Source organism: Typopeltis vanoorti, chromosome 15 (genome assembly GCF_054136105.1).
Source record: "Typopeltis vanoorti isolate ZY-2024b chromosome 15, IOZ_Tvanoo_1.0, whole genome shotgun sequence".
NCBI classification, from domain to species: Eukaryota; Metazoa; Arthropoda; class Arachnida; order Uropygi; family Thelyphonidae; genus Typopeltis; species Typopeltis vanoorti.
This window is the reverse complement of record NC_143563.1, coordinates 2,490,929-2,510,332: the sequence shown is the minus strand read 5'-3', so window position 1 is coordinate 2,510,332 and position 19,404 is coordinate 2,490,929. Positions and strand designations below refer to the sequence as shown.

At 36.6% G+C, this 19,404-nt stretch overlaps 1 protein-coding gene across 5 annotated transcripts in view; it reads right to left on the bottom strand.

Moving 5' to 3' along the window:
* LOC150098311 (stomatin-2-like) overlaps window positions 1-19,404 on the bottom strand; it is a 255,342-nt gene that overhangs the window by 47,624 nt on the left and 188,314 nt on the right. For all 5 annotated transcript variants that reach the window (XM_090405441.1, XM_090405443.1, XM_090405440.1 and 2 more), the window contains one exon: window positions 13,704-13,759. In XM_090405441.1, the coding sequence (XP_090261567.1) occupies window positions 13,704-13,759 (56 nt within the window). The remainder of the gene's footprint in view (window positions 1-13,703; window positions 13,760-19,404) is intronic.

Here is a 19,404-nt window from a genome sequence, read left to right as displayed (position 1 = left end):
CGACCTCCCTTTAAGAAACTCATCAGAAAAACACAGAGAATACCCTTATTATCAGCCCATTTTTACAAAAAAATAACACTGACATCAAAGAAGATAGACATTGTGTCGATTGGGATGAACACCATTAGCTAGCAAGTTCAAAACAGGAGACAAAATAATAAGGATACAGAGCATAAATTATTTTATGCTTTGAATCCAAATGTTATTTCAGTTTCTATGAACATGACACCTTGTATTCATGTATTTATGTGGAGAACTTCATCATCATCATCAAATTCCTGCCATGTACCCTGGGGTGTACAGGATATGATAGTACTACATGAAAAAAATTACATCATTACTAACTTCCTGTCTACAATTTTCTTCCAAATCAGTCTGTTACTTGTCAAGACTCCAACATTATCAGATATTATATTTCTATCGTCTAAAGCACTTTGTTCTAAGGCACTTTGTACCATATCAATCCATCTATATCTTGGTGGGCTTCCTCTAGGTCGTTTTCCTGCCAACCTGTCAGAGAACACTTGTTTTGCTAATCTTTCTTCGCCCATTCTGTTTAAGTGACCATACCACCTGAGATTAGCTCTGCTAACGCATTCCTGGATGCTGCCAATGTCAAGTTCTTTCCTAATATCCTCGTTTTTAATATGATATGCCATTGATACCATCTGTTCATGCCTATAATCTTTCTCAGGACCCTCATAGCTGCGGTCTCTAGTCTTTGGTCTTCTGACCCAGCTCTCAGATCCATAAGTTAAAACTGGTTTGAACACTGTCTTGTATATAGCTAATTTAGTGTTCCGACTAATTTCTCTCTTATTCCATATGAATTTATTCAATTGACTTCCCACCATACCAGCTTTGCTGATTCTGTTGTCTATTTCTATATTTAATTTAAAATCATAAGTAAAAATCGTCCTAAGTAACTGAAATTGTTTTACTTGTTCCACAGGTTCTCCATTCATAACACAGTTGACATTTTCAATGATTCTCCCTATTTTCACTGTCTTTGTCTTTTTATTGCTGACCTTCATACCATATCTATTACAACAGCTATTCAATTTAGTCAAAGAATCTTGCAGACTTGTAGCAGATTTATTTAGAAGTATAACATCATACGCATAAAACAAAGAGCTGACATTAACATCTCCAATTTTGATATCATGTTTAATACCACTTTCCTTCATAATGTGATCCATATAGATAATGAATAACAGAGGGGATAATGTACATCCTTGTCTCACACCAGATTTAACATTAAACCATCTTCCTGTACTTCCTTCAATTCTAACTGCTGACTTACAACTCAAATAAAGACTAAGTATTGCTTGATATAATGCCCCACTGACACCATATAACTGCAGCGTACTGAATAGGTTCTCTCTTGGCACCTTTTCATATGCCTTTTCCAAATCAACAAAAGTAAAATACAGATCTTTGTTATATTCCCATGCTTTCTCGACTATTTGTCATAAAGTGAAGATCTGATCCTGACAACCTCTATTTGGCCTGAATCCAGCTTGTTCTTCACCAAGCTTTTCTTTCACAATTCTTCTCAACCATTTCTCAAGTAAACTTGCATAGATCTTGCCAGGAACACTCAGTAGGGAAATACCTCTGTAATTCTCACATTCAGTTTTATTTCCCTTTTTATATATGGGTACTATGAGAGCGTTACTCCAATCATCGGGAATTCATCCCTCTGTCCAGGCTTTCTGAACTATGCAGTGCAGTCACCGTAAGACTCTTATACCACCATACTTCAGCATTTCTGGTCGAATATCATCTACTCCTGCTGCCTTTCCACATTTCAAGCCTTTGATGGCTTTTTCTACTTCAAGTATGGATATGTATTCCTGACTGCATGCCTGGTCAGTGTTTTTTACCGCTGGGCTGTCATCACTGCTTGTTTCATTTAGCAGTTTTTTCAAAGTAATTACTCCATACTTCAAGGATATCTTTTTCTACCGTTTTCATGTCACCTTTATCATCTCTAACTCCTTTTACAGCACTCTTTACTCCATTCCTAAGCTTCTTCAACAACCTCCAGAATATTTTGCCACATTCTTGATATTTATTTTCTATATTCTTGCCAAAGTCCTCCATGACTTTTCTTTACCTAGTTTTACACAGTGTTTAGCATTCTTGCATTTGTCTCTATATTCTCTAAGAGCACAAGCTGACTTATTTGACAGGAACTATTGATATGCTTTCTTCTTTACCTTCACTGCCTCTTTAACTTCCTGTGTCCACCAGGGAGTTCTGATTTTTTTATCCTTGCAGACAACCTCATTGATTGATTCTGCCAGAGAGGCAGAATCAATCAATGTTTTCTTCAGAGTTGGCCACTGAATCTCCAAGGTTTGATTCCTGTTCTCAAACTCTTTCATTTTTTCTTCAATAATCTTTGTGTATTTTAGTCTACAGTTCACATCTGAGAGCTGCTTAACCTTTTATTCACTTTAAAACTTTCTTACATGTTATTCTTTTCAATATGAAATTCAAATTTCAAAGGTGGGCCTGGCTCCCACTGAAGAGACCTCAATGAAGGTCGAAACTAGTCTGGGTAGTGGCCCGTCCCTTAATGCATAACATTATACATATCCACAAGGAGATGTGTTTTGCATTATTGGAGATACTGAGATAGGAGTGTTGGTAGATTGCTCCACCTTTGCAAGGAGTCGCCCAGTGTTGTACCACTTTACCCCAGTCCTGAAGATACTTTCAGGTGCAAACTTTGTTTGCACACACTTGGATAAAGGATTAAACTAAATTTATTATAGTCTGACCAAGTGAAAAATAAACTTTCAACATCTTTCTCTAAATCTAGAGTAATTTAATAAAAAGGTGGCACACCGTTTGGCAGCTGCTATAGGAGGAGATGACCTTGCTAATGCTCTGCCTTGGTATCTCCACTTGGGCCAGGCTCCCACTGAAGAGACCTCAATAAAGGTCGAAACTAGTCTGGTTAGTGGCCCTTCCCTTAATGCATAACATTATACATATCCGCAAGGAGATGTGTTTGCATTATGGGAGATACTGAGATAGGAGTGTTGGTAGCTTGCTCCACCTTTGCAAGGAGTCGCCCGGTGTTGTACCACTTTACCCCAGTCCTGAAGATACTTTCAGGCGCAAACTTTGTTTGCACACACTTGGATAAAGGATTAAACTAAATTTATTATAAGTCATCGTTAGAGTCATCTGTAGGATTATAATCATCTTCGGAATCAAATAATTCATTCCATTCATCATCACTCATATTAGCGTAAGCTTCTAATTCTTCATTAGTAAGCTTTCTTTTACTGGCCATGGCATAATTGAATATTTTTATTTAGATAATTTTAAATAATTATAAGACTAGATACAATAAACTTTACTGCACTGAATGCTGAACGTCACTGACTCTGAACTCAAGTTACACAGTCGTCAGTGCATGTAAGACATAGTTGGTGGGTGATACAAGATTACTTGTAGTTGGCGTATGAAACAAAATTCTGTCTGATAAGTCAGCTATGAGATAACTCATAACTGACCTTGTAGAAGTGAAAGTGCTTGGCGTGTGGTAACAAATTATGTCCAAGGAGCATGGCAGCAAACATGTTAAGATATTTTTTTTTATATTCTGAGTGTTTATTATTACACAAGGGTTCAATTTCGATTGGTGCAATGACTTGTAACTGTTTCTTTTTAGAATTCGGAAAATCACTGACTCAAGACCAAATACAAAAAATATACACATTTAATAAAACTGAAACAATATATACACTTTAAATAAAATTATAATACTACAAAATACTGGATCCAAGACCTTCAAAAATAAATCTATACTTTAGAGATTTTCTTATCCAAAAATATTAAAATCACCCAAAAACGTCTACCAGACTGAACACCTTGTTTTCACAACAACAAAAATGTTCACGGTCAGTTTCTTTATTAGGGCCTTTTCCTAAAATATAAAAATTTTTTCTTATTTTCCATGGGATCCTTTCTTATTACCCTTATGTAGTATACAATATTATTCCTCGCTGAAGTAAAAATACTCTTACCTCTTGCAGTTCAGTTTGATGCACAATTTACTAATTTTTATACCAAAGGAAAAAAAGTTTCTTCTACTGCTTCAAAAACAGCATATCTAAGTTGAGCTAATTTCGTCGCCCTTTCCAGTAGAAATAACAAATATATCCAGTGTCCTTAAGACATATGAAACTTTCCGATCAGCGTCTCCTCGAACATTCCTTTACAACATCGACTGCAAAACTTCTTTTATTTACTCCTCCAGTTTAAAGACTCACAGTTTTACTATTCCTTTTTCAAAATCTACTATTAATATTCTTCCGACTGTCACATAAAACTAAATAAACTTCATGAGAACAAAATTCCTCCGGTCTGCATTCTTAAACTTTCATTAGCTCTCTCTTGTTTTTCCTCGTTACTTCAATACCGAATGCTCTGTCAGCTGTCAATCATGCATCAAACTGCTCGGCGAGCATGCGCACTCCATGAAAGTGGCAAGCAAGAAGTTAGGTATAATGGCTGACATGTTGTCTCTGTTAGCATAATGAGAATGTCTTTATTAACACAACACTTAATAATTTTAAACTACAATAAATTTTCTGAAAGTAACACAACTATCCAAATCCAGTAAGTACATAAATTTTTTAAATGCTTTACATTTCATATTGACAAAATAACATCAGTAATGGGCACATTGCAAGTGCTGATTTAAGTGTTATGAAACCAAAACCAAAGTTATATGCCCTCCTTCGATGAGTGTTTGGCCTCCCTGGAGGTGTCAAATAATAATAATAATAATAATAACAGTTATTTAATTAAACCTATAGTTTCACCACATATGCTAGTGGCTTTGTTATTATTATCTATAATAAATAAATAATTAAATGTTATTTTAACAAAATAAAATAAGATTTACAAAAAATAGTTCACCACGCACAAGCACCAATAATAAATGTTTCATATCTCACAGAAATAAGGCGCGTAAGCATACTAAAAATACACTGCCGTTTGAGCAGTTACAGTTGGGAATGACGTAACGTACAATGACAAGTGCAAACTATCGGCATTAGATTGCAGTGCATTTGTTTCATAATCTAAAGCGTTAATCGAACAATTCCAATTATTAACTATTCAATCAATGTCAAAACATAAGCTGTAACCTTTAACATGTTGTATTGCATTTATATAATGTTGTAAGCATTGTTATTATTTATAAACACAAACAAATTTTAATTTTTTCATTTTTTCCTTGTGGATGCTGCAGTGTTGCAGTGCTTATGTACGGGCCGCCACTGAGTAAATATCAATCATTACATAACTACACACTGAATATGTAGGAACTGTTACACCCAAAAAAAAAAAGGTAACAGTCCTACATATTCGGTTTTGGTTATGTAATGATTCACATTTACTGCTTATTGTGTATTTGTTCTTCCTTAACCTAGACGAAACCACTAGCATATGTGATGAAACTAGTAGGCTTAATTAAATAACTATTACAACCCATAAATCCAATGTTATTTTAGAGTTATTTTTGTTATATTTGCTTTTGGTTGCAACATGTCTATTAATTTGACCTTTAACTCCTGACATTAATAATGTATCCCATCACACAACAGTCTCCATGTAAAAAATCTACTCCTAACACCCTTCTTCATCACATTTTTACACATATTATTATTATTATTACCCCAAGACCTCATGGAGTCAAAGACTCATCTGGGAGGTCCTATTATCACACACACACACACACACACACACACACACACACACACACACACACACACACACACACACACACACACATCTCATCATACCGTGTCTTAAACACACTCAAACTCCTTGCAGACACCACACTCTCAGTCAGGCAAGGCATTCCAATCATTCACAACTCTGCACGAAAAAAACCTGCCTCTCACTCCCTACTCACACCCCATCTTTATACGGTTTCCAGGGATGACCTCTGGTTCTCCCCTGATCTCCCACTATTCTCTGTAGAACTTCTCCACCATTGATCCTATAACAATCCCTTACCAACTTGTAGGTCTCTATCATATCACCTCTCTTTCTCCTGTCCACCAGACTCTGCAAATTGCATCTTCTCAATCTTTCCTCATACTCGACATTCCAGAGGTCAGAAACTACCTTAGTCAGTCGCCTTTGAACCCTTTCCAACATCTCTTCATCTTTCTGAAAACCCGGTGACCAAATCTGAGCACAAGTCCATGCGTGGCCTAATCAAAGCTTTATACAACAGAACAAGAATCTCCCTACTTCTACACGTCAGTGTCCCCTGCATCATTCCCAGAAGCCTTTGTGTTGTCTTCAAAATTTTGGTGATGTGTCCCCTAAATTTTAGATCCTTCTCCACTATCATCCCCAGATCTCTTATCTCCTCTACCTCCAACAATATATTTTCACCAAGCATAAATTCTGCATCCCATCTTTGTTTTCCAAATTTTAAAACCTTACATTTTGCAACATTGAAACATTGAACTCACATCCCCATTTCCGTGCCCAATCACTCAATTTATTCAAGTCTTCTTGTAAGGCCACAACATCTTCACTACTCTTCATAGTTCATCCCAACTTTGCATCATCTGCAAACAACTAAATATCTCCATTTTCCAGGAATAGCCACTTGGCTATCATACAGCTAGCTAATCTGTTATTTCTCCCTTTCACCTCTTTTGATAATCTTTTCAGTATTAATCTGGTAAAATTTCCTCATTAACTTAAACATATGTCATATAATCTCTTTTCTTCTTCTTATCCAGAAAACTCTGCAATTCACATTCCCTCAACTTCAATGCATAACCAGCATTCCAGGTCCAGATATACCTTGGTCATTCATCTCTCTGGATCTGTTCCAGTGTGTCTATATAATAATGAATACTATATGACTAAATTTGAGAACAATATCCAGCTGTAGTCTAACCACTGCTTTATACAATGGCACAACCACCTCCTTCATCCTGTAAGCATACTCTACTATTATTATTATTAGCATATAACCTCCATCATGGAGTCAAAGGACTCATTGTGGTAGGTCTATACTCTCTCATGCCAAAAGTTCATTAAACTGGAGTTGAACCCATTCACAGTTTCTTGCACTCACCACACTTTCAGGCAATGCATTCCACTCACCAGTCACTCTCCTTTTTCACTCCCCTGCTCACACCCACTTTATACAGCTTCCAGGTATGGCTTCTTGTTCTACCCTTGTCTTCCTTTACTCCAGATTTTCCCAAACTTTTCCTATGACAGAACACTTCACAAATCCTGAAATTTTCACGGAACACCTTGGTTATTTTGTAATGTATTAATTAATAATTAATTTTTAAGTTAGCTGATTTTTATTATTAATTAATAATTAATTAATCAATTAAACATAAACAGCATTAAATTAATTTGTGCTGATTTTCATTGACATATCCCATTCTGATCACCAAAAATTTATAATATAAGTACTTACGAGTGAATGCAGACTTTTTTTCCTGTGTGCTGGTGGTTTTCCCCTCCTTTTGTACATTCTGGAGATCGCTTTGTAGGCTGGTGGTGGATGACTCACTATCTGTTGTGTCACAAACACCTTCAATAAGAGATTTCTTAATACCAAAATTAAACAAAGTCCCTTGTCTCTTATTCTTATTAAAATTTAAATCTGCAGACTTATTACTTTTAAAAAATCATGGCACTACAGTTTTGAAACTTTCACCCTACAATACAAACTTGCAAAGAAAGTATTCAGTATTACTAGATTTGAGTACCGGATACAGACTACCTTGATCTTCAATTTTAGTTGAAAAAGTTTCTTTATACTTCCGTGCTGATTGGTCACTAACATTTGCAACACAGATGTCATTTCCTTCAGTTTTGAGAACAGAGGATACACCGCCCATTGCTATAATCCGCTTGCAGGCAATTTTTATGACCGGTCATAAAGAGCGGTATTCCCTTTCCCAAATGTTGAAATGTTTCGATGTGTGAAAATTAATGATAATTCATGAATACTTCCACATTTAAAAATACACGATTTAGTCACTAACATTTGCTACTCACATGTTATTAGGCGTTCTGGGTCTGAGCTTTTCGACATATTCATGAATATTATTCTCCTCAGAATATTTCCACTATAAAATATTTATTCATGAAAAATGCTTAGAAAACTAAAATGACAAATTCCAGGAGAACTTCTCGCAGAACACTTATTCACCTACCATGTTCCGCGGAACACAGTTTGGGAAACCCTGCTTTACTCTATGAAAAATCAGCTCCACATTAATCTTGTAACAACTCCTCACCAACTTATAATATCTCAATCATATCCACTCTCCTATTCATAAGCTTTGCAAGTTATATTTCCCTCAATCTCTCCTCCTATCTGACTTTCCATACATCTGACGATGACTAAGTAAACCTACTCTGGACCCTCTCCAAAACATTCTCATCCCCTTGAAAACCAGAAGACCAAATAAGCACACACGAGGTCAATATGTGCCTGATCAAAATCTTACACGTGGAAAACATGACCTCTTTGCTTCTGAATGTCATTTACCACCTTATTATCGCCATAATCCACTGTCATCTGAAAATTTTAGCAATGTGACCCATAAAGACTCTGTCTACCTTTCACTCATAGATATCTCATCTCTTCCACCTCATTCAAAATTTCCTATTAATAGTACACTCTGCATTCAAACTTTGCCTACAAAATTTCAAGGCCCTTACACCTTGCAATATTAAACTAGCTCTACTCATTTGCCCACTCGCATAGTCCATTCAGATCCTCCTGCAGGGTCACAACACATCCGTTCTACTGCTCATAACTCTTCCCAAGTTTGCATCATTGGTGAAAAGATGCAGATCACCAGTCCCAATGCCATTAATATACAAGTTAAACAATAATAGTCCCAAAACAGATCACTATGGCACTCCACTAATGACCTTTTTTTGGGATACCACTCCTCCATATACAACCTGCCAATACCTGTCTGACAGCCAATCGACTATCCAGTTATCATAGTAGCAATATAACATGCAGTCAGTGCAACATGTGCAATGTATTCTCTGAACATCAGTCTACTGTCAACCATTACCCAAATCCCTAATCTCATCCACTTCCTGAAATATAGTTCTACGAGTACATAGCCTTATATGTCTGCACTCTAAAGTGCAGTACTTGCATTTATTAATATCAAAACTATAACCCCACTCATTTATAGAGGCTGAAAATCTAATCAAATATTCTTGAAGGGAATTAACATAAGCAAAGCTACTTATAATTCTTCCTAAAAAAAAAAAAATTAAGATCACCAGTAAATCCAATGAAATATCATTAACAAATAAGTAAAAGAGCAGAGACCCAAGAACAGAAGAAATGTGGCTCATCATTGGTTGGCTTTCTTTTTTTTTTGAGACAATGCCCCACCATACACAGTTGGCTGATGTCACTAAAAGAGCCAATCACAACTAACTTATCTGTTATTCATTCCCAAATTTCAAGGACTGATAAATTGGTGAAAATAGCTCGATTGTCTGAATATATTCATAACATTTTTGTAGTGTGGTAAGGTTGAATAACTAAACTACAAAAATTTCTCTACAAATTTCTCTACAAAGTGTAAATGAAGGTAGAAACACAGAAAGAATGGATGATTTGATCGATAATGAAAATGGTGAGATAAATGCGAGTAGCGAAATTGCCCGTTTGAATGGCGCGATTCACAGAGCCAGAAGACAACTGGAGTGTATGGAAAAATGTGTGTTGAACGTACCGACAAATAACCGGCGGAAGTCTGTGACGGCAAATAATAGAATGTTCGTAAACGTCAATAAAATGAAGGAGCGAGTGCTGTATGGGGATTCGCTATTAAGAGGCATAATAATTGAGAATTTAACGAAGTCGTACCAGCCGGGTGCGAACATAAAGGACGTCAGCGAATCTATTCGACTGCAAAAACAGAGGGTGAAAGAAATGATAATCGTGGCAGGAACGAATGATTTGAAAGAGACAAAATGGAAATGATAGAGGATGTGAGGGAGTTGTTTGAGGTAGCAAAAGAGAAGAGTGAGAGAGTTAGGATGGTGAGTATCTTACCGCGGTATGACAGCGAAGTGCTTAGAAGGAGGGTCAAAATTGCCAATGACTTTATGTGTGGGTTATGCATGGAGAGTGGTGTGGAATTTGTGGATGTGTGGAATGAGTTCGATGGGCGAAAGGACTTATATAAGATGGATGGGTTACATTTGAATGGAGTTGGTGTACGGAGACTTGAAAGAGTGTTGATGAATGATGTGGAAGTGGATGTACAGACTCAGGGAAACTAGATTTATTAAGAGGGGGGGAGTAGATATGCAGACTTTAGGGGGGGCAGTTAAGTGTATGAATGAGTATATTATGCCCGGGCGAGTACAACGGACAACAAATCAGAATGGGATAGTTAGTATAAGGCATCAAAGTAGGGATGGGACAAATGGGCTTCTGCGATTCATGTACACTAATGCCAGGAGTATTAGGAACAAGAAGGAAGAGTTTTTGGCCATGGTTGGCACTTCCAGGCCACAGGTTGTCGGTATTAGTGAAACATGGCTGACAGAAGATGATAAAGCTAGTGGGATTGAATGCGATGGGTATAGCGTGTTCAGGAGTGACAGGGTGAATAAAAAGGGGGGGGGGAGTGTTATTGATGATAGCTGATGAGCTTCAGCCAAGGAGTATAGAAGTTGAACTGCAGGATGGGGAAAAAAGCACATTTGAGGCTGTTTGGTGTGAGATAGAATCTAGCAGAACAAAATATACAATTGGGTGCTTCTATAGGCCAGGTGATGGAGTGAATGGTGGGGATAGTATGCATAAGCAAATAGAAGAAATGAGTGGAAGGAGGGTAATTATTATGGGTGATTTCAATTATGGTAACATTGACTGGAAAGAGAAGAGGGCAAATGGGAGGAAGGAATTGGATTTCATGCAGTTATTAAGGGACAACTATCTACGGCAACATGTATTGGAAAATACCAGGGGGCAGAGAGTGCTGGACCTAGTAATTGCAACTGAGAATGTAGCTGTAACGAACATGACCATGTTGCCGCCAATTGGTGAGAGTGACCATAAGGTCATGACTTGGGAGGTGGCTAAAGGAGTCGAATTTACAATTAAGACAGGGTACATGTGGAATTACCGGGCTGGTAAGTATGACAAGCTTAGGTGTGTGCTTGGCTCAATGCCATGGCATGTAAAACTGCAAGGGCTGGATGTTGATAGTGCATGGGAGGTGGTTAAGAACTGTTTGCAGGAGGCAATGGTTGACTGTATACCAAGAGTCCGAATAATAAATCAGGTAGGGGTTAAATGGATGAATAACACTATTAAGCTTGAGCTGCAAAAAAAGAAACAATTGTGGAGGGAATTTAAGGAGAAGGGTGATCATCAGGTGCATGAACAGTATAAAGCTCAAGCCAGGATGGTAACAAGGGTGGTAAGAAAAGCAAAAGCAGATTACGAAAGGAAATTGGGGCATGCAGGCTAAAGAGAATCCCAAACAGTTTTTTCAATATGTTGCAAGTAAAAGGAAAAATGCTCATGGTAGAATGATCTTAAAAAATGCTGAGGGTAGGGAGGTAACCGAATCAGTCGATGTTGTGAAATTACTGAGCGAGCACTTTGCAAGAGTATATCATCCAGGTGGTGAATTTGCGGAAATGGAAGAACCAACAGCTTATACTGGAATTGTGATGAATGAAGTAGAGGTAACTAGTCTATTACAGAACCTCAATGTCAATACATCTGTGGGATTGGATGATATACCAGCTCGTGTCGTACGTGAAGCAGCCAAAGAATTGTCAGTGCCCTTGACCATTTTGTTTAATTTGAGCCTCAGGACTGGGTTAGTCCCAAGGGGGTGGAAAGAGGGGAAAATAGTTCCACTGCACAAAGGTGGTTCCAAGGCTGCTGTTGAAAATTACCGGCCAATCAGCATAACAGGAATCATTATCAAGGTCTTAGAGAAAATAGTCAAGAGGAAAATACAAGATTGGATAGAAGAAAATGGGATACTGTATCGGGGACAGCATGGTTTTGTGAAGGGTAGGTCATGCCTCAGTAACTTGCTCACGTATTATAACACAGTGACGGCTGAACTGGATAAGGGTAATGGGTTTACAGTGATTCTACTGGACCTTGCTAAGGCCTTTGACAGGATACCACATGGAATTCTAATCAGTAAATTGCAGCATATGGGAATGGACATAGGGTTGGTGAGATGGATAGGAGGGTGGTTGACGGAGAGATATCAGAGAGTGGTTTACTCAGGAGTAGAGTCCACAAGACGGCCTGTGACTAGTGGTGTACCACAAGGATCTGTTCTTGGACCACTGCTGTTTAATTTGTTCATAAATGATATAGGAAATGATCTGAGAGGAACAGTTCAATTGTTTGTGGATGATGCGAAGTTGGGTAGGGCAATAGTGAATGCAGATGACGTCAAAATTTTGCAGGATGATTTGGATAGATTGGAGGTCTGGGCTAGGGATAATGGATGTCAATTTAATGTGGCAAAATGTAAGGTTATGCATTTTGGTGTGAAAAGATTGGAGGCAGTTTACTGCATTGGTGGAACCGTGCTCCAGGAAATTGATGAGGCACGAGATTTAGGAGTGTTGGTGGATAAGGAATTGAAATTTAGGGGACACATTGCAAAAGTGGCCAAATCAGCTCATCAAATCACTTGGTTGCTGAAGAATACGTTGACAAACAGAGACAAGCAGGTTATTGTTCCTCTGTATCGAGCCTTGATAAGACCTCATCTCGACTACTGTGCCCAGATTTGGTCACCTAGGTTTCTTCTTGATGTGGAGGAGGTGGAGAGGATCCAGAGGCGAGTGACCAAGATGATAGCAGGTCTGTGGAATGAACCGTATGAGAACAGGTTGAGGATTTGTGGGTTGCAAAAATTGGTTGATAGGCGGAGGAGGGGAGATATGATTGAGACATTCAAATTACTGAAGGGCTTCTATAAAATTAATTCAGAAGATATTTTTGAGAACAGGGCTGGTTGTGGGAGGACTAGGAGACATCCATGGAAACTGGGCAAAAGTGTGGTTAGTAAAGGTGTTAGAGCTGGGTTCTTTACTTTTAGAGTAGTGAATGAGTGGAATGCGCTCCCTGAGTCTGTGGTGGATGCTGTGACAGTGAATGAGTTTAAGGCGAGGTATGATAGATACTGTATCAATGTCGAATAGTTGTGATGAAAATGATTTGGGGCCTCCCTCGATGAGTCTAATGACTCCCCGGAGTTGCCCATAATAATAATAATAATAATAATAATAAAAAAAAATGGAGCAACCTCTGATATAATTTATTTTAGGAAAGACTTTCTAGTCTGTCATCCTCTAAATATCTGTGAATACAAAACTTACTGAAATGAAAGTGTACTCATGAACCAAATGAATCTCCTTACATTGTGCAATTAAGTTTTGTTTCACCATTACACACAAATTTTAAGTAATGTAAATTAATCAGCTTAAAAATGATTTCATTAATAATGATACCAGGCTTTTGTTACAATTTTAATATAGCACAAGTCTGTTACAATTTTATTTAAAATTCTTATTTAAGCAATGATTGTGAGCAACATATTATGAAAGATGCTGATAACATATTTGAATACTATTAAAAAAAGTTCACTTACATTTCTACCCTCTCCACTTTGACACCCCATGGGTCTGTAGCTTCATCCAAACTGGACTGTAAAGATAATGCAACAGATTAAAAAATTAAAAAGAGAGAGAGAGAGAGAAAAAAAAAAAAGATGTTGAAAGAGTAGGAAACCTTTAACCATAATCACATTTTTTAATACATAATATATTATTCAAGTGTGAAAGACATTTTTCTCTCCTTAAGTTTAGTGGTTACAGAGCCATTTGCAAAACAGTTAGTTCATACTACTGATTTATCCTAATGGCCATATGGATGAAATATGAAAATTAATTTATGCTTCATATCCAAATGTTATTTCAATAGACACCCCATATCCATGTCAAGAAAGGTTTATGTCGAACTGTAAAGCTGGGAATTATGGCAGTCTTAAAAAGCATCTTGGAGTGCTATGGTTAGAGAAGCTATGAAGAAAGAATGTCAGTAATACACAGAAAGTGGTCTGGGACTGTTTGAGAGAAGCAGTATAAGACTGCATGCCCAAGGTTAGGAGGAAAAACCAAGTGAGGATTAAGTGGATAAGTAGAGATATAAAAGAAGAGCTGAAAAAAAGAAAACATTGTAGAGTGAATATAAAGAAAATGGTGATCATCCCACTCATTAGCAGTACAAACTGCATGCAAGAAGGGTGACATATGGTTAAAAAGGGTCAAAGCAGATTAAAAGAGAAATGGGCTAAGTAGGCCAAGGTAAATGCAAAAGATTTTTTCCTTATGCAAGCAAGTAAGAGAAAGAATGCCTACTGAAGGATTTATACTAAAATGGAATGGAATGAATACAACACAAAGATAAATAATTAAACAGTAGGTTTTTCTCTTTGATGCTTATTCATTCCATTGAATTTTAGTATGAGTGTAAACTATCAACTAAGCCTAAACACGTTTACTACTACAGGATGACTTTTAATCAATGCTGATGGCAGAAAGGTGACAGAAGCAAAAGAAATAGTTTCAGTTCCTGAGTGACTATTTGGCAAGTTGCTAATGTGACAGAGACTGATGTGAGAATTAAGGTATATGAAAAGACGGTGTTCATCACAATGAAAAATATCATCATGAATACAGCAGTGGGATTGGATGGCATGTGGCTCATGTGCTACAAGAATGTGCACAGAATTGGTAGTGTCTCTAAAGAAGTTGTTTCATCTGTCTCAGCTGTGGTAGTGAAAAGAGAATAAGATAGTTCCATTATATAAAGATGTCAACACAGAAGTAACAAATTAAATATCTCAGCAATGGTGGTTAAAGCATTGGAAAAGTGGTTAAAGACAGAATTCAGGAATGATGGATACTCTATGGTAGGCAGCATGGCTCTGTGAAAGATAGGTCCTGTCTTAGTAATTTACATTCTATAAATAATGGCAGCTGAATTAAATAAGAGAAATAACTACACCATGATACTTCTGGATTTTGCAAAGGCATTTTTTGTCAGAATATTATTATTATTACATCACACCTCCAGGGAGTCCAAAGACTCATCGAGGGAGGGAATCTACTCTACAACTGTAGATCTCACTACTCCACCAACCTTCATCATCTAACACCAATGGCATCTACTGCAGACTACCACTACTAGTACTTTCACAGACAAGACAATCACAAACATCCATACCCACGGCAGGATTCGAACCTGCAGCCTTTTGGCTAGAGAGTGGATACGCTAACCAATTGGCCGACCAGTCCGGCATTTTTCTATAGGTTTATATTATTCTGCAGGTCTCTCCATAGAATCAGAAGACTCATTGTGGGAGATCCATTATTCATACAATACCTGTCATATAGCTCCATAAACTCATTCACTGTTGAAACACTCACAATCACCTCTGGCTATCCAATCACCACCCTTCAAGAAAAAAAATCTAGTTTCAACATTCTTGCTAACTACACTCTTACACAACTTCCACTGGTCCTTGTTTCCTCTCCCTTCTTTCCATGTACTGAAAAAAGTATTCAGTGTCAAGCCTATAAAATTTACCTTTAATAACTTAAATCCTTGTACTATCTCCTTTTTCAAGATTTGAAGCCTATAGACCAGGGGTGTTCCATCCATCGATCGCAGAGCGATTTTTGGTCGATCTCTTGTGTATTCCTCCTTACAAATTTAATTAAAACTGAAAACATGATATTTTATTTATCATTATTTTTAATTCTCTTTAAGTGTATTGCTATTGTTTATTTATTTTTCATTAAAATTGTCAAATCAGCAATTTTCTTATAAGTTTGGGTAAATGAATTAATTTGGATCAGTGGAAGTCAAACAGTGAGCCGAGTGAATACGATTATAAGCAAAGTGTAAAAACTCGATTGTAGCTTAAATATTAAATATTCCAAAGCACATTACATCGATTTTTTACTTTTGCCAAACTTCATGTGAGATCTCAGAGGAGGCCTAATAAAAATGGACTGAAGCAAGCAGAAGGGGTCCCGGTTCCAGAATTGCTGTCAGAGAGGAGTCTGCCCAGTCCAGAGTCGTCATCAGAGAGACTACCCAGATCCATGTTGCTTGAGAGAGGAGTTTCCCGCTTCCAGAAAGGAGCTTCTCGGTTCGAGATGTCGCTAGAGAGAGACTACTTCTAGGCTGCAGACAAGGTTTCAAATTGCTGAAAGGAAGAGTTCCAATTGCCGGAGAAAGTTTCCAGGCCAGGTTAATGTCAGACATTCACCAGTGTGTTGTGTTTTCATTACAATTTGATGAATCAAACGACTTCACTGATATTGCTCAGTTAATGGTATTTATTCACATGGTATTTCAAGATTATTCAAGTAAAGAAGAACTTTTGAAAATTATACCATTATTGGGAAGGACTAGGGCAGAAGACATTGTTATGTCCCTATCTTACGATTTTTGTTTGTCTTACAAACTGCCTTCGTCTATATTCTCCTAACTTCTACTTTCAAGACATCACCAAAATTTCTACCAATATCTGAGCTATTGTTCCCCATAGTATCCCTAGTATTTGTATTTTAACTGCGCTCTTTGGGATATTTAGTTTAAGATATTTTATACATAAACAGAGAAAAGGAACTCAAATATCTGAAAGTGTAACTATTGCAGTCGTGACACTATTCCTTGTTACTCAACATTAATTCCTTAAACTTCCCGTTTCTTAACATTAATTTCCCGCGTGGTTAGGCTCGAATATTTCGAAGCAGTGCATTGGATTAGCAATATCAGACAACTTTCTTTATCATTAAACAAAAGGTTTATTATTTCTCTAAACATGGTACATATCAAAATACTCAACTAAATTACTTACACACTAAAATTAGCTTAATACAAGTAGTTGGGCTGTGATTCGACAAAAGTTACTACGATCATTCCCCCACAAAATTTCATACAAAACATGAATTCACTTAACATGGAAAAATTAGATCACCACGCATTATTAGATTATTCAACTTCAAGTACACTAACAAAATCATTAACTATTCTAGTACATACTCATGACAAATACCGATTCTCTACACATCACACTAGGCATTCAAATTCCTCAGGCTACTTGATTACTCAATTTACACTAATCAAACTCAATATTAACAAAATCATTTACTTCATTAACACACAACTATGTCATTAACTTTCCTTTTACAATGTAGTAGGCATTCAAGATTCTTAGGATAATTAATTATTCACAAATTATCAACACTAGCTAGCTTACTTTTAACACTCTCTATCAAATTCTAAAGTCCTATTATTATTTCTCCCTAATCACCTTAACAGTTCCGTATTATGACAATGGTACCTATCACAAACAACTTATAGTTAACATAAGACAAAATTCGCAATACCTTTCTTTAGCTTCACTTACAGGCCCTTTACCTTCTACTGAGCGAACTTGCTTGCATAACCTCTTGCAATTGAGGGCTATATAAACATCTGCGCCATCGGCTGTACTATCCGAAACGAGGACATCGATATTTTCTCAACTTCCTATGACTCTATGGTATATTTCGCTTTCTACATAGGAATACGGGAATAGCTTTCCCGCTCACCTTCGATTCCTTGTTGTGGCATGAGGATATAAGCCATATCTCTCCACTCAGGAACACCGTGAAATCCACTAGAAAACCAAACTTAAACCACCGCGACTATCCAAACGTTTCTTCTCTTCTCGCAAAAGGCAAAAAGGCCTCAAGCCTCCTTGACTATCTAAACGTCTTCCCCAAAACCCAAAAGAGCGTACTCTTCGAAAAAAGCCTCGAGGGGGGGGGGTTACCAACCCTTTTATAGCTGCTGCCCTAACGGCGCCATTTCTTACTTCCTTTTCCCACCTCCTACTTATTTTCCGTCTGTCTACCAATTGGATAGCATTTGGCCGCCATACGTCATTTTGATCGGCAACTCGTAACGAAGTTTCTATCCGGGTATAGGCCCTAAGCGATATTCCGTTATTTCTCTTGTTAGCCTCTATCTTAACCCCCTTTTAAACCTTTTCTCAGAATTCTACTTAATGCTTAATCTGTAGCCTCTTACATAGCATATTTCATGACTCATTCTTTTATACTTATGCACTTAACTCTTTCATTCTTAATCGCATTACTATATTAATTCTTAGTTAGCTACTTCTTTAATACAAATTCCTTGTTTAGTCATAATACATCTTAATACATTATTTTCTTTTGTTATCTTAACTAAACAATAGACCTTTACATTTTACTCAATTTATACTGGATGCAAGAATATTTTATTAATTAAATTATCCTTTTTTATGCAGGGGTTTTTATTTATGTTATTTAATTTTCATGTTACACCATGATGACTGAGAATACTATATTCTCAAGATATCAGGTGTAACAACATTTTTTCGGCATTTAATGAATTTGTGAAACAACACAAATTTCTGCTTTTTAAACTTGTGTCTATTACTACTGATGGTGCTCCTGCAATGATAGGTAATAAATCATGCTTCATTTCATTATGTAAAAACAATGACAAATATCCAGATTTTTTAACGTACCACTGTATTATTCACCAACAAGTACTGTGTAGTAAAAGATTAAACACAAAAGATGTTTTGGATATTACATTTAAAATTGTAAATTCTGTTTGAGGAAAAGCCCTGCAACAGTGGTTATTTAAATTACAGGCAGATGATGATAGGGAACTTCTGTTGTACAATAATGCTCGCTGGCTCAGCAGAAGTCAATTTTTAGAAAGATTTCTTGTATTAATTAACTATATAAAAAAATTTTCTTGATGAAAAAGGAGATATTTATCCACAATTGAGTGATAAAAAATGGTTGTTATACTTATCATTTTTGGTAGATTTCTCTATGAAATTAAGCAATTTAAATTTAGAGTTACAAGGTAGAGATAAAAATTTAATTGACATGTTAAGATTCATTAAAGAAAAATATAAATGACTGCGAATTTAGACAACTCCCATATTTATTAAAATTTTTTGAACAAAATCAAGAAATTCTTCGCTATGATTTAAAAGAATTTATTCATGAAATAGAATTAGTTGAGGAAGAAATAAATTCAAGATTTAAAGATTTTAATAAAACTAAAATGACTGTATCTTTTATCAATAATCCATTTCAAGAAAACTTGAACATCATAGAAATTTCAAATAAAATTAGTGGGCTGTTTGATATAAACCAAGCTGAAGTAGAACTTGAGATAATAAACATTCAGAATAGTTCACGTTTAAAATCAATAAACAATGAAGTCAT